This window comes from Triplophysa rosa, linkage group LG23 (assembly GCF_024868665.1).
Source record: "Triplophysa rosa linkage group LG23, Trosa_1v2, whole genome shotgun sequence".
NCBI classification, from domain to species: domain Eukaryota; kingdom Metazoa; phylum Chordata; class Actinopteri; order Cypriniformes; family Nemacheilidae; genus Triplophysa; species Triplophysa rosa.
In genome coordinates this window covers 11979811-11999429 of record NC_079912.1, presented here as the reverse complement: position 1 = coordinate 11999429, position 19619 = coordinate 11979811, and the positions used below count along the sequence as shown (strand labels likewise).

The window sequence follows — 19619 nt, the reverse complement described above, 5'->3', positions numbered from 1 at the left end:
CAGTAGGCTATATCTGCTCCTTCATAGACGTCAGTACTTATCTAGCAATTAGTAACTTTAAGGTGGGAAGGAAGAATAGAGGTTAAGAAAGGGATCACTAAACCTAACCCACTGAGTAAAATGTGTAACCTTATAAGTTCGACAAGAGCTGTCTTTCAGGCAGCACAGTGCGGTTTCCCGGAAAGGACTTAAACCTAGTCCCAGTGTAATTTAAATGTAAACGGTGTCTTGATTGAAAACAATTTGCACTGGCATATCTTAAAATATATTAGTGCACTGGCATATCTTAAAATATATTAGTGCAGTGGCGTAGCTTTGTTTTGAAAACAAAGACGACAAAAACAATATTTAATTAATAATTGTTTCTGTAATAACTCATTCGGAATATTGATCATATACAGTATAGTGGGCGGTCCGTCCATTGGCTACTCCGCTCTTCGACTACAGATCTCGCAGTATGTAGTTCCCAAACTGTCATTTGGGGAAGGTCACTTGGCTGTTGCGGTGCATTACACTTAAAGCAGTTTATTTCTGTGACTAAAAATGTCACTCGTTCATTGGTTTACGCATTTTTATGCTTGGACACTTTATGCACAAGGAAGCGCCGCGAGCGCGGATGATGCACGCATTTCATACTGGCCGCGTTTCTGGAGTCGCAGCTCTCTGTCTTCCGCGAATATAATTTACGAGTGCGAGCAGCGGGAGATGGTGAGAAATCGGCGCGTCCTGCATTTCCCACAAGTTTTAGATGTTAATGGTCCTAAACAATACTCACATTCCGCAACCGCAAGCATTTCTTAATGTCTTCCAAAAAGTGGTGGGGATGACCCACCTGTCCCACCCGCAAATTACGCTATGTATCAGTGCGATTGTTTTGTCTGAAGATGCACACCAGTAATGTTTTTTTGTAAAGCATGTTTTTAAAAACGTCTTAAGTATCCTAATTTAAGGCCTAGTCCTAGTTTAAAGTAATCCCTGTCCAGGAAACCGCACACAGTTTAAGCAGAACCGATTGTTGAAACTAAAACATTAAACTTCAAATGCCCGTTTTATACACAACACTTGATTATAACAAAAAATCCTAATGTATTTTCTAAAGTTTAAAAAAATCCCTTCATACAAGCAAAAATATAAATTCATGATGCCGATATTTTAGGACCAACCCCAAGACTAACCATGATTTATAATGTATATCATTTGGAAATTTTATAGTCATTCAAACCGCAATAAGTCTTAAATATTATGAAAATATCTTTATGGAACAGTGATTTTGAGAGGGGAGAGGTGACGTCAAAATGAGTGTTGTAGCACTTCTTCTCCACTGGATGGAGCCCGAGATTTTTGTCTGTTTTAGAGGGGCTTTCCAATAATATTAAAAACATGCTTGTCTATTTGATGACATTACGCTAAATAACATTAGCTTCTTATTTTTTTCTCACAATGTAAAGTAATTTAAATTTCTCTATGTTGTCGTCCCTAAAACTACCAACACAGCAAATGCCTTTGGTTAGCTCCGACTTTATGTTCCGAATATCGATAACTCCAAAAGCTCATTGATTTATTGGCTGTGATTTAACTGCTTATGCAAACAACCCCATTAATCTAGGAGGCTGGGCATCCCTTACTTTTATGTCGAAAGCACAGTGCTCCAGAATTATTACTGTACTTGAAAACTGAAGGGATGGGCGTGAATCGCCCTCTAAAAAGGATGAAGGAGCAAATGCTTTTCTCCACTGTTATGGGCGCGTGCTTCACTCACTGTCTCTCAAGACTGCTGAAGGAGCCGGCACAGAAATTACTCTCAACTATGGATTTAACAGGTAAAAAATATTCACATGCATAGATATCTATAAAGAAGAAAGCATGGGGATTTTACAGTATGCTGTTGTTTTTCATCAGTGAGGTATGTAATGATTACACGCGATAAAGAATCTTTCAATATGATGACGCGCTGCAGCACAACTTGTTACAGCCAATTGATTTTTTTATGTTAGATAACGCACCTTTGCCTTGTTGTTTTAACTTATTTTTATTCGATCAAATGTTGCTTATCGTTGCACGTTTTGATGTCGCCAGACCTGCATTTTAGATATTATTTAAACATTTGTTAGGAAGTTTCTTTTTACAATAATTGCACTTGTAAAAAGTATTTTTTATCGTTTTTTCTTTCTTTTAAAGGAACCATTGTGCAAATACTCTGAGCACTTTTCTGATATCAAACTGATGCGCATAGAGGGAAGGAAAAGAGTGTGTGTGACGGTGAGTTATAGAGCAAGAAAGGAAAGAGAGTAGTGAGTGAGAGAGGGAGAAAGGGAGAGAGAGGTTAGTTTGAACCAGGTGATAGAACCACAACAAACCTCCAAGGGGCGGGTGGTTAAGATCAGTTTGCACAGGATTCTTGTTCCAATCATGGTGCCAGCAGCCTGTCCCGGACCCTTTGCCATGCTGGTTCTCGCCTTTCTCCTGGGATGTGGGCTCTGCCTGGGCCAGAATGATACGGAGCCCATCGTTCTGGAGGGAAAGTGTCTGGTGGTGTGTGACTCCAACCCTTCATCTGACGGAGGAGTCACCTCTTCACTTGGGATATCTGTCCGCTCCGGCAGCGCCAAAGTGGCTTTTTCGGCCGTCAGAGGGACAAACCACGAACCTTCGGAAATGAGCAACACTTCCATGACCATCTATTTTGATCAGGTCAGCTGTACCTTTGGTGATTTTTTTATCACAGAAACGGCAAATGCAGGGGTGCGCTTTGGAATTTCTGTCAGAAACTTCACAAAAGCCACATAAACTGTGGCCAAAAAAGTGCTAAAAGCTAAATGTTTACGAATCAGACAATTCAGATACCTGACGTCGTAACGCATTCAATTGCCTAAATTGTTTATAAGTGTAAATTACTTTATTTAATAAAAATGACGCAATGTTGGTCAGGTATCATTTGGTTTGTCCATGTGGGATTGTATGTATGACTTCATAAAAAAAATGACCGATTGAAATTGACCTGTAGTAATTAAAACTGACCCGGAGTAATTGCGTGTGTTGAAAAACACAAAGGGGTGGACTGCGCTTAAGGATCGCATATGGCACTCGGTATTTGTTTTTTCTTTGTTTGCGACTGGATTTGTAATGCGTAATGTCGCTTTTGTTCCAGGTCTTAGTTAACATTGGCAATCATTTCGACCTAAAAGCGAGCGTATTCACCTCGCCACGGAGAGGAATTTACAGTTTCAGCTTTCATGTGGTCAAGGTGTACAACAGACAAACCATACAGGTGAGCAGAGCAGTGTGTTCGTCCTCGTGTTTGTCCATGCATCTGATTGCAGTAGCATCTCATACCGTGCCTATTCGGGTTGAAAAGGACTAAAGTGAGCTCTGTTCTTTTGTTCAGGTGAACCTGATGCAGAACGACTACCCGGTCATATCTGCCTTTGCTGGGGATCAGGATGTCACGCGGGAGGCGGCGAGTAACGGAGTTCTACTGATGGTGGAGCGCGAGGATCGAGTATATCTCAAGTTGGAAAGAGGGAATCTAATGGGCGGATGGAAATATTCCACGTTCTCTGGATTTTTAGTCTTTCCTCTTTAATCGACTCGCACCCGTGTTCTTGGCTTGCGAGTGACATTTTCACGAGACCGAGGAAGAAAAAGTATCAGTTCTTTGAACAAAACTGTTTGCGATGCAGACAAATAGCGCACACGTCAAAAATATAGCAAAACCGATTATGGACGCGTCCGAGGGGAGTTCCCGCCTTTTTTGGCCACAGCAATTTTGAGAGTAAAGCAGTCGCGCGTGGATTTTATGGATGGAAAAGAAATTCGCAACCTTCAATTACATGGAACACCATATAAATGAGAAGATATTTATGACGAAGAACTTCTAGTCCCGAACTAGGTGTATTTATCAGTGCTTTATTTTGTGTTTGTATAGCCTTAATGATTCGGCTTCCGTCCATGTGTGATATGGAGCTGCGGAAGTGCTTTATGGCCCCAAAGCATTTTTGCACGAATGGAAGATCCTGTTTTGTGCTGTCAATGATGTGTCTTTTGGATGCTGAACATACTGAAAATATGCCAAATGTAGGCCACCTGCTATACAGTGATTATTTAAAAGAATAAGAAACCATATATCAGCCAATGGAGACGTCTTAAAACTTTTGCTAGACATCTAATTTATAAAATACATTATGGTGTGTTCTACATTCCGGATATAAGTAGCTTTGATTGATTTAGTGCTCAGTGACAATGCTCACAGATGTAAGTTGTGGAAAAAGAAAAGTCCCTATATGTCCCGCCTAATAAAATATTGTATTGTAAACATATTTACTCAATCTTTTTATTATGTTTTTTATTTCATTTAAAATGAATGCTAAAAATTGCATCAAGGAATTGAGCATGCTTAAAACGTTATTTTTCTTTACCTCTATTAAAATCTATCAATAATCAGGGAGAAAAGAGTGCGTGCGATCTCGTGCGTTTAGCGTGGCGCTGTCCGTGGTGCTGAAACACAACTCTCGCTTCAAAAATCGCATTATTGTTCTCAAGGCCGAATACCAACGTGTACAACAATTATGTCTGATCTTAATATATTAATTTTGTTTTGGTAACCTTGAAAATTGTCTGTTTAGCAATCCTTGAGCTTAAAATCCAAAATCGATTTTTTTGCAAAGGCGTTGTAAATTGCATGAACTAAAGAAAGGTGATAGTAATATTGATATTAACACTGGCTACCACACACACACACGCACGCACGCACGCACGCACGCACGCACGCACGCACACACACACACACGCACGCACGCACGCACGCACACACACACACACACACACAGTCACACAACTGGGCACACTCCAATTGTATATATGAATGTTTTATATACACACACAAATAAACAAAAACTTAGCTTTTCTCTTTGTTTTTCTATCTATTCCAATTTATCCTGCCCTCTCACATACATGCATATAAGTGCGTATCCATATATGCATGCGTGCACCTGCATGTATACAGTACATGCACACTTTATTTTCTTCAAATCCATATTGCAAACCAGTGATAATATGAGCAAACTAGTACACCAGCATCTCAGCCTACAGACGTGAACATAAAATGCAACAAAGAAAAAAAAATCCATTATGTAGCAGAGTGGGTGTGTACTACTCAGGCATTCTTAAACAGCAAATAAACAACTGTCCATCATGTATTTATATCAGAAAATTATCTAACCGTGTATTTATTATTTCATGTTACAGCTTTATATTATTTTGTAGAGTTTAAAATGATCCTCCAAAAGAAAAGAAAACTATTCTCCCATTTTAAAACTGGCTTTTAAATTCAGTGGCGTCAAAACATTCACTGGTGTAGAAAGGCTGATCAGGAATTCTGTTTATTCATAAATGGAAGCCGGTGCGCAAATGTGGGATAAATTATTGCATGCAAATGAAGCTCTAAGCGCTGCTCTCGAGAACGAAATGTCTAGGAAACTAGTCATCTCATACATAGCACAACATATAACTTTCCATTTTAAAATCATTAGAAGTCGCAGGGCACAGCTAAACCGAGCCACGTAAAGTGCTGAACTGTATGTGCAGATGTGTACTGGACTGTGTCATGAAGGGTAATTAGAGGTGTCATTACTGTAACAAGGCCTGTCATAAACCATAAGTGTAATGAAGAGAATAAAGGGTGACTGTGTCTCTTTCAGGTTCACTTAGTCTAAAAGGGCCTTAAAGTTTAATGTAAGTGAATATAAAAAAGACTAAAATTATAATTAATCTAAAAAAATATTAATTAATGTTTACACTTGTAAAGCACTGGCAGTTAAGAGCAAGTAGTGCCCAATGAAATTCTGATAATTTCTTATTTTCCGTAGAGATTACGTGTGTGTAATTAGCTTTGTAGTTGAATTAAGTAGCTTGGAAAAATGACTAGAAAGCTCTCGCATCAAAGCTTTTGTATGAAAGGTTACTTTTTTCAGTTTCCAAATTCACTTGGCCATGGTCTACTGTACTAATGATTCATTTTTGGCAAAATATTTTTCTAATGTCAGTGTTTTCCAGTCACTTCAGTGTGCCATCCATTTTCTATCACAGACTGTCAGAGCCTAGAGTAACTCACAGAAATTAGCTTGCATCTTTATACTTTAATGGTCAAGATTAAAAAGGACAGTGCATTGCAACTTTTTCTGTATTCAGAAGTTTTTTTTCATTTCTGCTTCTTATAAGGGGGCTTTGTTGTCACATGTTTTTTTCTAGGTCATTTTTCAGGGTGGGATTATTTATTTTTGAGAGACAGTTTCTGCATAGGCACAAACCAAAAAATCTTGACTACAAAAACAGCTAAACATTTCCACATTACTGCTAAGGAGAAAAATGCAGTTCATTAACCACACCTTTTGTGACAACATGCCCGGTTATATGGGTTGAGTTAATACACAATTTCTGCAAAATTTACAATGATTAAAAAGCACAACACAATTTACAAAGCTAAAAAAATAATAAATTGTATAAACATTAAACATACATGATACACATGACAATCCTCCCCAATTTGACATTTATGAAAAAATACCCATGTCATGCCAACACAGTTCAAGTTCTTTTGGTAATAATCTACCTACAATATATAGTTGATCCTTGGCTTCATTGGCCTATGTGGTTTATTGTGAAAACTAAGATTACAAAATAATTAAATAATTATATTGGGTTTTAGTTTAGAAGACATCATTAATAAAAAAATTCTACAGTATTTTAAGATGACTTTAAACTATAAACATAATAAAAACACACATAAAGCATAAATGTATGTAATTGGACTGAGATATGTCCCTTTTGACAACATCCCTATGTGACAACTAGCCCCCAGTCAAACCTTTAGATTTCATTCTGTTCAAATATACTATATTCCAGTCTTTTATAATCAAAAGCTTCACATTAACAAATTTATTAGATTATCCACTTTTTGTTTTCTTCAGACATTTTATGATGGCTGTCATGGTTTCAGCTAGGACTGTAACCTAAGGCTCTATCCCCTAGTCATCCATAGTTATTGGTTCTTGAACAAGGAATAATGGCACTGACAGGTCTCATAAGGTTGTACTGGTTTTAAATGTAAAGAAATCTAGGCTGATTAAAGCACTGGAGATAGTCCTGTTTTTTGCTAAAATTATTGGAACGAGCAGCCCGTTGTTTGACTTTGACTTACACACAGCCCATTAAAGAACTTAGATCATAAAACCTCCAAAAGTGCTGCAAATTTATCTACTGGCAGACAGTTTTATGAGTGCGCAGATGGCCAAACACAGTGAATTTTTTATTATGAAAAAACAACAGCAACACCCCAAAAGTCTTCCAACATTTATGTGCTTTTCGGTTTCATCTCCAAAAGGACAACGACTTTTAACATTCATTGTGGCATGAATTAAGTGCTCAAATTTCAAACAGTAGACCCAGCAGTATTACTCACCTTCCAGTTATCTCCCAGTATGACAAAAAATATTACTAGCCACATTTGGGTTCAAAATGCCCACTAGTCGAAAGATATTTATCCTGACATAATGAAATGATGTTCTCTTCATAATACTTGTCTAAAAATAGTACAATACTAATATGAATATTAATTTAAATATACATTAATTTAAATATGAACATACAAAGACACATTAACTGTCCAGGATAAAAAAAGATGTTGTACCTTCCATTCACTGCTACCTTCTGGGGTTTTAATTAACCATTAGCAAGCTTCCAGTTTAGAGACTCATAACTTCACCTCAAGAGTCCAGAGGAAGGTAATCTAGCTCAGGAAATGGCTCAAACCAATATGCTCCCTCTGAGATTGGCTCGGACAATCAAAATGGTGAACAGCATCGTGCACTGCTTTTGAGCTCTGACAAGATGCCTTCAACTTGAGCAAATCTCCACCTTGACTTTCAAGAGATATACACTGAGATCAATTTGTCTTCCTAACGCTGAGAGAAAACAAAACAAACTTGACAAAAACAGACCATGATACATAATTAGAAAAAACACAAATTTATTCATTTTATGTGAGCAAGTTGAATTAATAAGCATGTGTGGCTTTTCATGTTAAAAATCCTCCATTTATTGGCTTCTTTAAAACCAACCCCTGTTGAACATTTGGGTTTTATAGCCCTTTGAATGGATGTATCTACACTTTTAAAGCAGTTTCCCTTGTCTTTAAATTCACAGGTCATTTTAATTGTCTTTGCATCAGAAAAAGGGCATATTAACACCTGTGCCACAATTTTCATAGATTAAAGCTTTGACACAGTGAAATGGCACCTTGCCGAAGAAGATTCATCCTCAATGCTTAAACATGTACATTAATATGTGTAATATTTTAATTCATCCTTATTTAGCCTGATATTTTGATCTACACCCTCATATGTGTGCATGAGCAATACAGTACGGCAGTGGTTCTCAAACTGGGGGGCCCCAAGATGGATCCGGGGGGGGCACAGAGTTTGACATTTTATGAAATATAGAAATCTCTCATACATTTTATGCAATCAAACATCAAAAGAATAAGACTACAAACCAAAATAATTGACCAAAGTCATTGCATAACTGAATATGCTTTGGTTCAATTTAAGTGTAAGATTACAAGTCTTTATTTGTGGGGCCGCAAAATGCACCCTACACAAAGGGGGCCTTACAACAAATAAGTTTGAGAACCACTACAGCACAGTATGGCATTTTACGAATGTCATAATTAAAAATGAAAAAGCTGACAAGACAATATATATATATATATATATGTACTGTACTGTATATACGAATACATAAACTCAGCTAAGGAAAGCTTACCAGGATACCAAAGAGTAGCTGTTTGTTTTAAACACAGAGTACAATAAAATGTACTCTGAGTTAAAAAAGTTGGTAAAAAGACAGAATTTATGAATTTGTTAGATGTTACATTATAAAGCAAATCGCATGACAAATATAGAGCTGGTTATTGGTGGAAAAGTTCAAGTGATTTTAACAAAGAAAGATTCTTCAAATCAAAGACTAAATTGTTTGATTTCTATTGATGATACATGTGAAATGTTATCCATAGTTAAATTCTGTGCTGACAAGAGAAGCATTTTTAATATGGGCAATTCCGTGAAAATGTCAAGCTTACCATGAAAAAAATTAAAAGTTTTTACCAAAGGTTTTTAACTTTACCAACCGCACTGATATCAACATTTGGTGTTTCTAAAACTCAGTCCCTCTTTAAGTTTTTAAAGCATTTTTTTATTTTTAGTGCACGATTCGTCAGGTGAGTGCCATTTTCAGGACGGTACATATTCCTAATAAATGGGCACATGAAAGTAACTACCTGTATTTTATGTTATGAAGAGGCATCTTTTCTTTATTTGTTGGCTGTAATTGCTTCAGGTTTGTACATTTTAATTCACAGAAATCCTACAAAGTTTGTCGTCTCCCAAAAAACGTTTTTGTCACATCCATAACGCATGTTTATTTACTTTTTTAAGTGTGAAAACTTGTGCATAGACTAATATTTATCTGACGTTTAAACTCTATCAACAAGGGTTAGTAAAATATAAACAAATGGTTCAGTATATTGTTAACAAATACATTCTCTGAGCCTTTTTATGTCACATCCATGACGCTGGAATTGCCCATATGCAATGAGAATAAATTAATGTTATAAGATCCGGCAACGAACCTTCATGTTTGATCCAATTAAAGATCATTCGACGCAAGAAAGGACCAGATACAGTGTACCTTGACAAAACCGGATGGCCGATGTGGGATCACAGTGGTCACTCTGACAAAAAATGGCTTAAGATGGTCACGTCACATCACAGGCCGGTAGATAAAATGTTAAAGGGGAAATATTAAATCAGACAAAGAGTTACTAATGTCATTTTTGCCTACAGCAACATGAAGGACCATAAGGAGAGCTTCAGGCATGTTTACGGGCAAAACGAATAACACAAAAATCCTCAGGGAAGGAATAAAGTTAAACCTCATTCAAATCAACTAGAAAAATTCAGCACACAAATCTGCAAGTTCCACATATCATTCTAAAGGACAATACATTAAATCTCAGTTATTAAGTACATTTTGTAATTAAAGAAATACACATACATTCGCATTTTCAAGAATGTATTAGATCTACTTGATAGGTCCTAACAAATTAGTTGTTGAATGCTAATAAGCACAGACCCAGAGTAGCCAGAGGCGATGTAATAATAGTAAGCCTATGCAGAGACTGACTTCTCTTCAGGGCCTCTATGACCACTAATGAAACAGCACTTCATACAGTAAATTAACACAAACCCAGCTAAAACTAGAGACATGTGCAACATTCACAGACTTAGGGTGTCTGTTGGTCCTATAACCAGAGCTTTCTTTAATCTTCCACATTTATACAGCCTTTAAAATGGTGACTGGAATCCGCAAGGCGTGTCGAAATTCATTGATCTGCATCTTGACCTTTGTGAGAGATGCTATGTCTTCGCCATCAGTTTCTTGGTATGGGTTACAGCCAAAAGACAGTCGAGATCCTTGTCATGTATTAAAAATGAGATCTTCGCCTCCTGGACATTTTTTATACAGCGCAGCATAACATTAGATCTCTTTGCGCCAGCGCTGTTGACTGTGAAACCGAGGGCCAATTACACAGTAGCTGTGTATTTTTCATTCAGACCATTTACAGATCACTTCTCACTCGACGGCAAGAAAACGCATTTTTCGGACCGTTGCGACATCAGCAAATAATCACATCAGACATGCCTCTAATTTTTATTCCAGCTCTCTGTATTACCCATTAATTGCTATTGTGATATGTCACAGTAGACAATGAATTTGATCTGAAGTCGCTTAAGGTGCGGTTTATCCAAATCTTCGATTACAGAGAGTAATGAGCTGACTGTCTGTCGGAGACGCGATTCGCTTTTCTCGAAGATTGGAGTGTTTACCTATTCAACGTCTGCACGGCACACATCCTGGCCCAGTTCTTCAGTGCTTCCCATCTGGTTTGACAATCTGTTTTGATGGAATTCAGTTGTTTTTGCGCCGCTCTCATCTTAGCAGTGTGCGAATGCTTGATGCTTCAGACTTCTCCAACTTTAAAGAGCCATAACAACTTAGGCGGGATCACAGTCCTGAATTTCAATAGATCAGAACCACGTCCGAGAGAAAGTGGCCTTCTGTGTTCAAAGAATTAAGACCAAGAGAGAACCAATTCGAGAATATTCAAGTTCTCAAACCGTGGACTTCTCAGTGTGGTCAACGTCAAATAAAACACGACCCCATTTACTTGGCTGTGTTTACCCATGTGTCATGCCTCTTCTAGTTTGTATAGTTCTAGTTGTAACCTGGAATGGATTGATGTTTGTTTATGTAAATATCATAATGAAACCTCACATTTTATGAGAGAATTCGTACATCCGTAGCAATTCAAATCGCTTTTGACCACATCAATGAGGAGATCCTTCACCAAGGTCAAAATCTGTTTGGAGCTAAAGCAAATAATTGACACAGCTACGTTGCTAGACGTTCGCCCCAATGCCCTCTGTGGAGTAAGAGCGGCTGTCTGCATGTGTTCTGTCAGCGACTCACGACACTCCTCTCAGATGTACAAGCCTCCCCTCCACCCACCGCTATGCAGCACTCCCCTGACGGAGGAGGCGGGTGAGAGATAGAGGGTTGTTTTGCTCCAGCATTTTTGAATATTCTTTTGTGCTCGCTGTTTGCAACTCCCTCTTTTAAATCACAAAGCTTAAGACTTTTAAAAACGCAAAAGCCGGCATGGTGGAGTATTTCTCCCCACAGAGAGGATGGCAGAACCCACCCGCTCTTTGTGCTTCTGTGTCTCTCAACGATTGTTTTAACTTCCCTTTTTTCCTCCCTCCCTGTTTTTTTAGCACAACACTTTTTCTTTTAGACTCCACTTCAGAGAAGTTCAGGGAAAGTGGGGAGGGATTTTTTCCCCCTCGCTTTCATCCGCCTGCAAAGCGAACAGGAGCGAGCATGTGTTGCAGCAATCTCCAGGTCCTCGGTGCAACGCTCCAGTAGCGTCTAAGTGACCTCCCGGACTCCCTGCCTGTCACCGCATCCGCTGCCCTGCGTGTGCGCGTTCGGCTGCTTACCATTTAACACGGAACCGAGGGAAGACCTCACGCCACTTCAGCATGCATCCGAGTCATGACAGCCTAGTTTTTGGGAACTGATACACACAGCACTGTTTCAACATTTACATATTTTAAAGCTGTTCTTTATTCTTATTGTCACTACGGTTGCGTCCCAGGTGTTCCATTTCGGCGGTAATTGAATAATGTAAAAAGGACGAAAAAAGTGGGGTTTCATCTTTTCTCCAAGCAGCCTCGGGCAGCTGCTATTTTATAGCTATTACCATTCTTTTTAATATGGAATCTAATCCTTATCCACCTCTGTGTTTGGCTTCTTTCTCCTAACAACTTTCCCTCGTGGATCAAATCAGTAAAATATAAGACACGGAAAACATTTTAAATTGGCTTCAAGGAGCGCTGAAATCAATCTGAGGTTAAAATTGCAGGCAACGATGCCTTGGGATATTTTGGAGGGGATGAAACCAAGGCTGTGCGTGGTTATGTGAAACGTTTCATGCCATTGAAGCGCTAACCAAATGATTGACAACAGTCAAGCTGTAGGTACGAGAAACTCCTGCTTGGGGCTAAAGAAGAAATGCAGCAAAAATGAGTAACAAATGGCTGTAGTTACATAGTGCTGTGCTGTGTTTAAATTACTGCATCATAATATTTACCATATAATATTTTTATCTGTTTATGAAATACAGTAAGCATTCAGCAAAATGGTATGGCTCATCCACTTCATGGGTGGATAGTGTTTACATAGTTTTTATATGTATCCCCCCTAGAGAGAATCACTATTGCTGATTCATGTAGATGTTACACCATAATAATATTTTCCCTAATGCAACCCCGATTATAGCCCCGACATCCCCAGACGTGTTATTATTAGCCAGTCTTGACTTAAAATTATTAGCGCAGTGGTGCAACAAACAATGCATTTACTATTCATTGTGTTTGATTCTCACTGCGTACTACATGAACCATCATTCCATGTATACTGGATGGCATTGTTTTTGTAGTTTGGAAAGAAAATCTGGATCTTAACCAATAATACATGGGTTACCACATACTGTATTTCCTTTAGAAAGGCCAAAAAATATAAAATGCTTGGTGGGCACAAAACACCGAACAAACATAGAGGTCACAAAGAAATAAAACGTGAGTTTGTGTAAATAGCCTCCGTCAACGAGGTGGGCTAAGTGTAAATAGACAATGCGATAATATATTTAGAATTGTTTGACATATTAATTCTATTAAAAAATATTTTAAAATAAGCTAAAGGGATAGTTCACCCAAAAATGTAAATTCTGTCATCATTTACTCGTCCCCAGATTGTTCCAAACCTGTTTGAATTGCTTTGTTCTGCTGAACACAAAAGAAGATATTTGTAAGAATGTCAGTAACCAAACAGATAAATAAACACTATGGTAGTCAATGGGGGATGAGATCTGTTTGGTTACTGACATTCTTACAAATATCTTCCTTTGTGTTCAGCAGAACAAATACATTTATACAGGTTTGGAGCAATCTGGGGACGAGTAAATGATGACAGAATTTACATTTTTGGGTGAACTATCCCTTTAAGATTTTTATTCCGCCAAAAAAAGTCTTCCCATAAGACATGATTCAATTCTAGCACTGCCCTCAATGTACTGTGTGTTGCAAAATATAAATTGTGGAACTTGAAAGTTCAAAAGGGTTTTATGAGTGAACAGTTTGCTTTATTATTTTATGCCACTTCATAAAAGCTTATTTTGCTAAAGATTCTGTTGATAAATAGTGACATACTCTACATCCGACAGAAATCATGTAACCTGCTAGGCAGCAAAATAAATACATGTCTACTCATTCAGTGTAAAACAGGATTTATTGTTTCAAATAAAATCACTTGCAAATAATGCACGAGATGATGTCGAGCCCGAAAAGCTCTGGGATTTCTTATTTAAAAGCGTTTGGAAGAGACACTCAAATGCTGTGAAGTTTGTGACTCAGGTGCTCCGCTGTACTTGGTTAAGCAAAGTGATGGGGCCTGGCAGAGCTGATCTGAGCACGAGACAGCCACATCATTAGGGGAAGTTCAGAGCCTCCTTTGCCTCTGGGGACTAGATGACAGCTCATCATAGCCCTTGGGGTTACCTTTCTTTAAAAATATGTTAATCAAAAGGGCGCTATAGAGAATTTCAATAAAATGAGATCAAATACATTCATTCTTTTTTCAAATAATAATTGTCTTCCATGATTTAAAAGAAATGCTCATTTTTTTGTATCTTCCCGAACCGGATCTGACTAATCATCTTGGTCCTGCAGAGAGACTGGCATGCGACTGAGAATAATTGGCTGCATACTGACCAGAAGAGTCACGGCTTTCATATGACAGCACTTGTAACTGTGAACTGCTCCTGGGCTCATGACAGCAGATTATAATCAAACAAAATGATCAATATTTTCACTGATTGGAGAGACTGAATCTTAACTAAGTCTTGGAGATCTTAATAAGGGAATGAGCAACAATAAGGTGCATTACTGTGATTTTACCACAAAAAATGTGTTTTTAGGCATGATGCGAAATGCAAAAGAATGTTGCTGAATAACGGCGGTACCCATTGACTTGCAAACCAATGCAAGTCAATGGGTAACAAATGCTTTAAAATCAGCTTACGTCAGAAATTTGGAATCATAACTATACATGTTATATGATCTCATTTCATTTTGTGAATGTTAAATAGTTTATGAATTTTAGATAAAACCCTGCTTTACTCCAAGCAATTCAGCAATGTTTTCTTCAATAAATGTCCCTTAGAGAGCTTTCATTCCACCACACATTCCCCAATCCTTCTGCTATTTCCTTTGTGTTTATCCTCTCGTCTTACCCTCCCCAAAAATCTCTTGTATGTGTTATAATATTTCACAGGAGGGCTGACTGTGCGTGCAGAGCCATTCTTTTGCGTGGCCGCTTGGTTTTGATTTGTTACGTGTTGAAACTATTGAGCAATGAAAGCACATTATTAGATCTTAAAAGCAGAGTCTGTGAGATCCAGACAGTCTGTACACAAGACTATTCACACGGGAGTCTTTGTCAATGCTAATTGGCCCACCAACCTCTGGCAGTGAAGCAGAACAACATTTTCTACACACAACACTTGTTAACTAGTAAATCCAGCCCGGGAAGATCCACTTTTTGAGCTGCAGCTTCTTGGGATGTATTTAACCTGTAATTCTACACCGGGAGACAATTCTGAGATCAGTGGCCAGAAGCAGAACATCTCAGAGGCTTTCGAAAAGCTACAGTGACAGAAGAGCAAAAACCGCTGCCAGGAACTGTTATATCTTGTGTCTGGACACACTGTCTGTCCGGTTATTTCTTTATTAATGAGCGCATTAAATTCTTTACATTTAGACATTGTACTATTGTCTGTCATTCGAGTTGAAATCTCTTAAATATAAATATAGAATTTTTAAAAAGCATCTTTGATGGAGGAATATTCTTGCTGCTCTCTCTCTCTCTCTCTCTCTCTCTCTCTCTCCTGTTTCTGACTTCATGCTATAAAGTATGGGTCATGATTAATGGCTTTAACACATTCAGATGCCATTTTGCTTCAGATAAATAAATGCGCACTTTACAAGCAAGATCATTTTTTTCTTGTAGCATTAAGGAACGAACATGAAAAATTGACCTTTTAAGAGGAATTTAATAGCCATTAGAACACTGTGAATAGTTCTTTGCATGTAGTCACATTTAATGTCTTTAGATCACTTTTTTTTGTCTTTGCTGTTGTCTTGTTCTTATTAAAATGCACTTAAATTCCCTTTGTAGTCTGAAGCGCTCATTAACGAATACAATGCCTTCCGATGTCTATAGTTTTCCATAATTAGAACCCATGAGGTTTTTTTTGCACTGCAGTTTTTGGTTTGTTTTATTCGACATTACAGCAGCAATTTGTTTAATTTCTCAAGAGTTTCACTCTTGCTGACAACATTGGCTGACTAAGGAAAAACTTCTTTCATTTACTCCGATGAGCCGGAATATCGGTGCGTAATGTTTAGCGGTAACTGTTGTCATATTGTCTTAGGCTGGTTTCCATTACATCATTTAAATTTGCACTAGGGAGGCTGGATTAAATGGAACATTATTTGGAAATGAGTTAAAGGTTCCCTCAAAGCACCGCCAATAATTCTGCATTAGTCGCTGCAATATTTAATGAGGTTTTGAAATATTTATAAAGGATCAGAGACACGACAGTGAAGTACTGTATAGTGGCATTCTTATGAAACCCACTTTGCTCGGTCTCAGTTGCTGATATTGCGCCATTACCTGTTATATAACATAACACTTTAAAACCCTTTCACTACAAGAAACACTTTTTTCTTTTTTTCCTTAGAAGAACATTCTTCTAAATAATAAGCAAACCATAGCCAAACACAATACTACTCCCCTCCACCTTCAACCTATCCAAAACATCGTCCACCATGAACTTTGAATGTAAAAGCAGCATCTCGCGTAAACGTCTCCAGTCCCTTTGCAATGTGTGTAATGCCGTCTGGCTCGCTCAATACTCGCAGGCCCATCCACAGAGAGAATATCTCTGCTGCCAGGCCCATTCCCACATAAGACTTGGCAGATTCGACTCCAGGGAGCTCCTCTCTTTCTCTGCCAACATCCTTGCTTTCTCCCTGGGTCCCATCCGTGGCAACCTCCCCTCCGCTCTCTTCTCCCTCATCCACTCTCTCTTCCATCTGTGGCCGTCACCACGGTCTCAGACCTGCAGTTACCACGAAGCTCCATCTTCTCTTTCATTCCTGTTCACCGCTGTGATGCGCTGAAGGCTGAGAGCAGTAATGAGCCCCAGCCTACCACCATCATATCACACAACACTCCAAACACTGAGGCAGGATGCCCAAATGACACGACCAGATGGTCTTTCTTATTGTGCCCTGAAATGCAAACACTGAATACATTTGCAGGCTGGGTTCACGATTCGGCCTTCCCCAGTTGCGGTCTGTTGTGCAGGGCACACACCTGGCACTGCAAATGTAACAGTGACAAACAAGAGCAAACTGCAAAATGCATTTTCTTCCTACCTATTTACCGGGGTAATCTTCTGTTGGATGTGAATACGGATTCAGTCATTTACCTCAAAATTGCTGCACTGATTGTGTTGGGGGGTGGAGGTACATAATGATGTCAGCGATTACACAATTATGCTTAATTGTTTCTGTTAAAATAAAGGGGGTGTCAGAAAAAAACAATGCAAGTGGTTATTTTCCACAGCACTTGCGTGTTGATAAAATGGCAATGGTTAAAACATGTTGCCAAAGCATCTTCATTCATTAATGCCAAGTATAAATATAATCTTAAATGATCTTAACTACACTGTTGGTTAAAATTGTGACTATTCTGTTATTGTTTTAAACCTGTATGTTTTTTTTTTTTGCCATGGAACACGATTGAGATCTTTTATAGAATATTCATGCTGTTCTTTTTCATGCAATGAAAGCGAAAAGGGGAAAAATAAACAGGCAACAATAATAATAATAATAATAATAAAAAGGCAACAAAAAAGCACTCATGTAAAAGAAGTCCTAGTTCAGATCTTGTGTATAGAAAACACAGAATCTATTTTCAGACATATGACTGACTTTAATAACTAATATCTTACATTTCAGTCTGTTCTTCACACAGTTATATCATCACAGAGGAACATTTTATTTCTCAGATGTTGCTCTTTCATAGTTCAGGAGATCTCAGTTGTTTCATTAGCAAGTTAAACTTAGCATCAAAATTGCTTAGGAGAAACAATTGAGACAATTGTTAAAATACATGAAGAGTATGGAGCTGTAAAACGAGTAAAAGAATCTGGATTTGGGCAAAATTGATGAGAAATGTTTGCGTTCATATTAAAATCTTCTTCTTACTTTGTTGCAGACAAAGCTGAGCTCAGTTTGTGACATTGTTAAGTTCTCTTCTGAAACTTTAATGGAGACATTTTGTGAGATTTCTGGATCTTTTCCAGAAAAAAATATCTGAGACACAGAACACTTAAGCAAAAGTTTCCATTTGCTCTCCTTTTAATATCATTGATGTCTAGGAGAAATAAAAGAAATACTAAAAAGATATTATCAGTTTTTTCTTTCTTATGGCATATGGCTAATGCAGTTTTATATAGGTACTTTTAAAGTGGTTCATATTTTCCAGTCACTATTCAGATTCATATATGCAAAAGATCAGAATTAATCAATTAAAAAGATGTCTTTTAGTTCTCAACTGAAAATGAAATCCTACAGATTTGAAACAACACGAGGGAGAGTAAATACTGATATTTTTGCTCAATTCTCTCATCTCTTTATCAGTTAAAAGTCGTCTCCTTTAAGACGCCATTTCTCTCTGCACAGGAAACCTTCCCTCCAAACTCTAAATCGATCCAAACCACATTATTTGTCAAAGTTCTCCGCTCCTCCTTTAGTTTCAGTCGCCTGCCGCATTTTTCGAGAACACCTTCAACAGCGCCAGCTTCTACCGAGGGTTCATTGCTCTACTTTCTGATAATTCTGTAGTATTAACTGGCTAGAGTTATTACCCTTTATATGAGATGTCTGTGTTGAGAGCAGTTTATGAGATTCTGGTCCCGCCGGAGAAGAAGATGGAGTTGAGGCAGGCTGTCATCCACAGCAGTATAATAGCATCAGTTGGGAAATACACAATGCCATGGATTATTGATAGAGCTGTATCTGTTCTTCTGCTGACAAATCTGAGAGCTCCACAGAAGGGGCACGTAATCTTGAAAAATATCTCAGCTAATCTGCTCGTTCCACGCATTCTCTTCAGAGTTTCCCCCTCTCGCTTCCTTCCTCACTTTTTTTTATTATGATAAACGATCGAGATTTAATGACAATAGCAATGGTGTGTTAAACAAGAAAGGGGAGGAAGGCTGTTTTGCCTGTTTGCAAGTGTATAAGGCATGTTGGAAAATAAAATGCTGCAGTTGCCTCAAACATTGTATAATAAAACAAAAGCTAATAGAGTTAATAACGCATATCGTCGCTGTCGGGCGGAATCCTCGCATCTCCAAAACCATTATTTTTCAGGAAATTAAAAAAACTGCATATTTTTTGAGTTATTAAACATTGTATCATTAAAGTTGGTATTATTGGTATATTGTTGGTATATAATATTGCTATTATATACTGTTGTGTACCAACATTAACACAACATTTCCCCAAAACCACGTTTAATCGGAGATACAAGGTTTATGACTTGGGAGCAGGGAGATACGAGATTACGCTGTCATTGATAAGAATGGTACAGACACAGACGTCGCTGCTGCCAGCAGTGTTCATCAAAGTCTGCAGTCTCGTTGAGCCTTTTGACAAGAGACGAGGTTTTAAGAGCTAATGAAAGCTAATGATTGTGGTTACATACATCTTCCTAAACTCTATTTTAAACGTTAGAGCTATGAGTGATGCAATACCAAAATAAAATGTTAAACAGGCTGTCTAATAGGCGGAAATTAATCTGTACGCAAATAA

At 38.0% G+C, this 19619-nt stretch overlaps 1 protein-coding gene across 1 annotated transcript; it reads left to right on the top strand.

Annotated features, from left to right (window-relative positions):
• The first annotated feature begins 1516 nt into the window (after positions 1-1516).
• cbln2b (cerebellin 2b precursor) lies at positions 1517-4762 on the top strand. Its single transcript, XM_057322017.1, has 4 exons — positions 1517-1820; positions 2179-2691; positions 3149-3268; positions 3386-4762. The coding sequence occupies exons 2-4, from the start codon at positions 2410-2412 to the stop codon at positions 3581-3583; spliced, it is 600 nt and encodes a 199-aa protein (XP_057178000.1). The 5' UTR covers positions 1517-1820; positions 2179-2409; the 3' UTR covers positions 3584-4762.
• Positions 4763-19619: the final 14857 nt, after the last annotated feature.

Excerpts from the sequence above, each read along its gene's own strand:
- cbln2b (XM_057322017.1), top strand. The coding sequence starts at position 2,410 with ATGGTGCCAGCAGCCTGTCCCGGACCCTTTGCCATGCTGGTTCTCGCC. Across the intron at positions 2,692-3,148 it reads TGACCATCTATTTTGATCAG|GTCTTAGTTAACATTGGCAA; the intron begins GTCAGCTGTACC and ends CTTTTGTTCCAG. Across the intron at positions 3,269-3,385 it reads ACAACAGACAAACCATACAG|GTGAACCTGATGCAGAACGA; the intron begins GTGAGCAGAGCA and ends TCTTTTGTTCAG.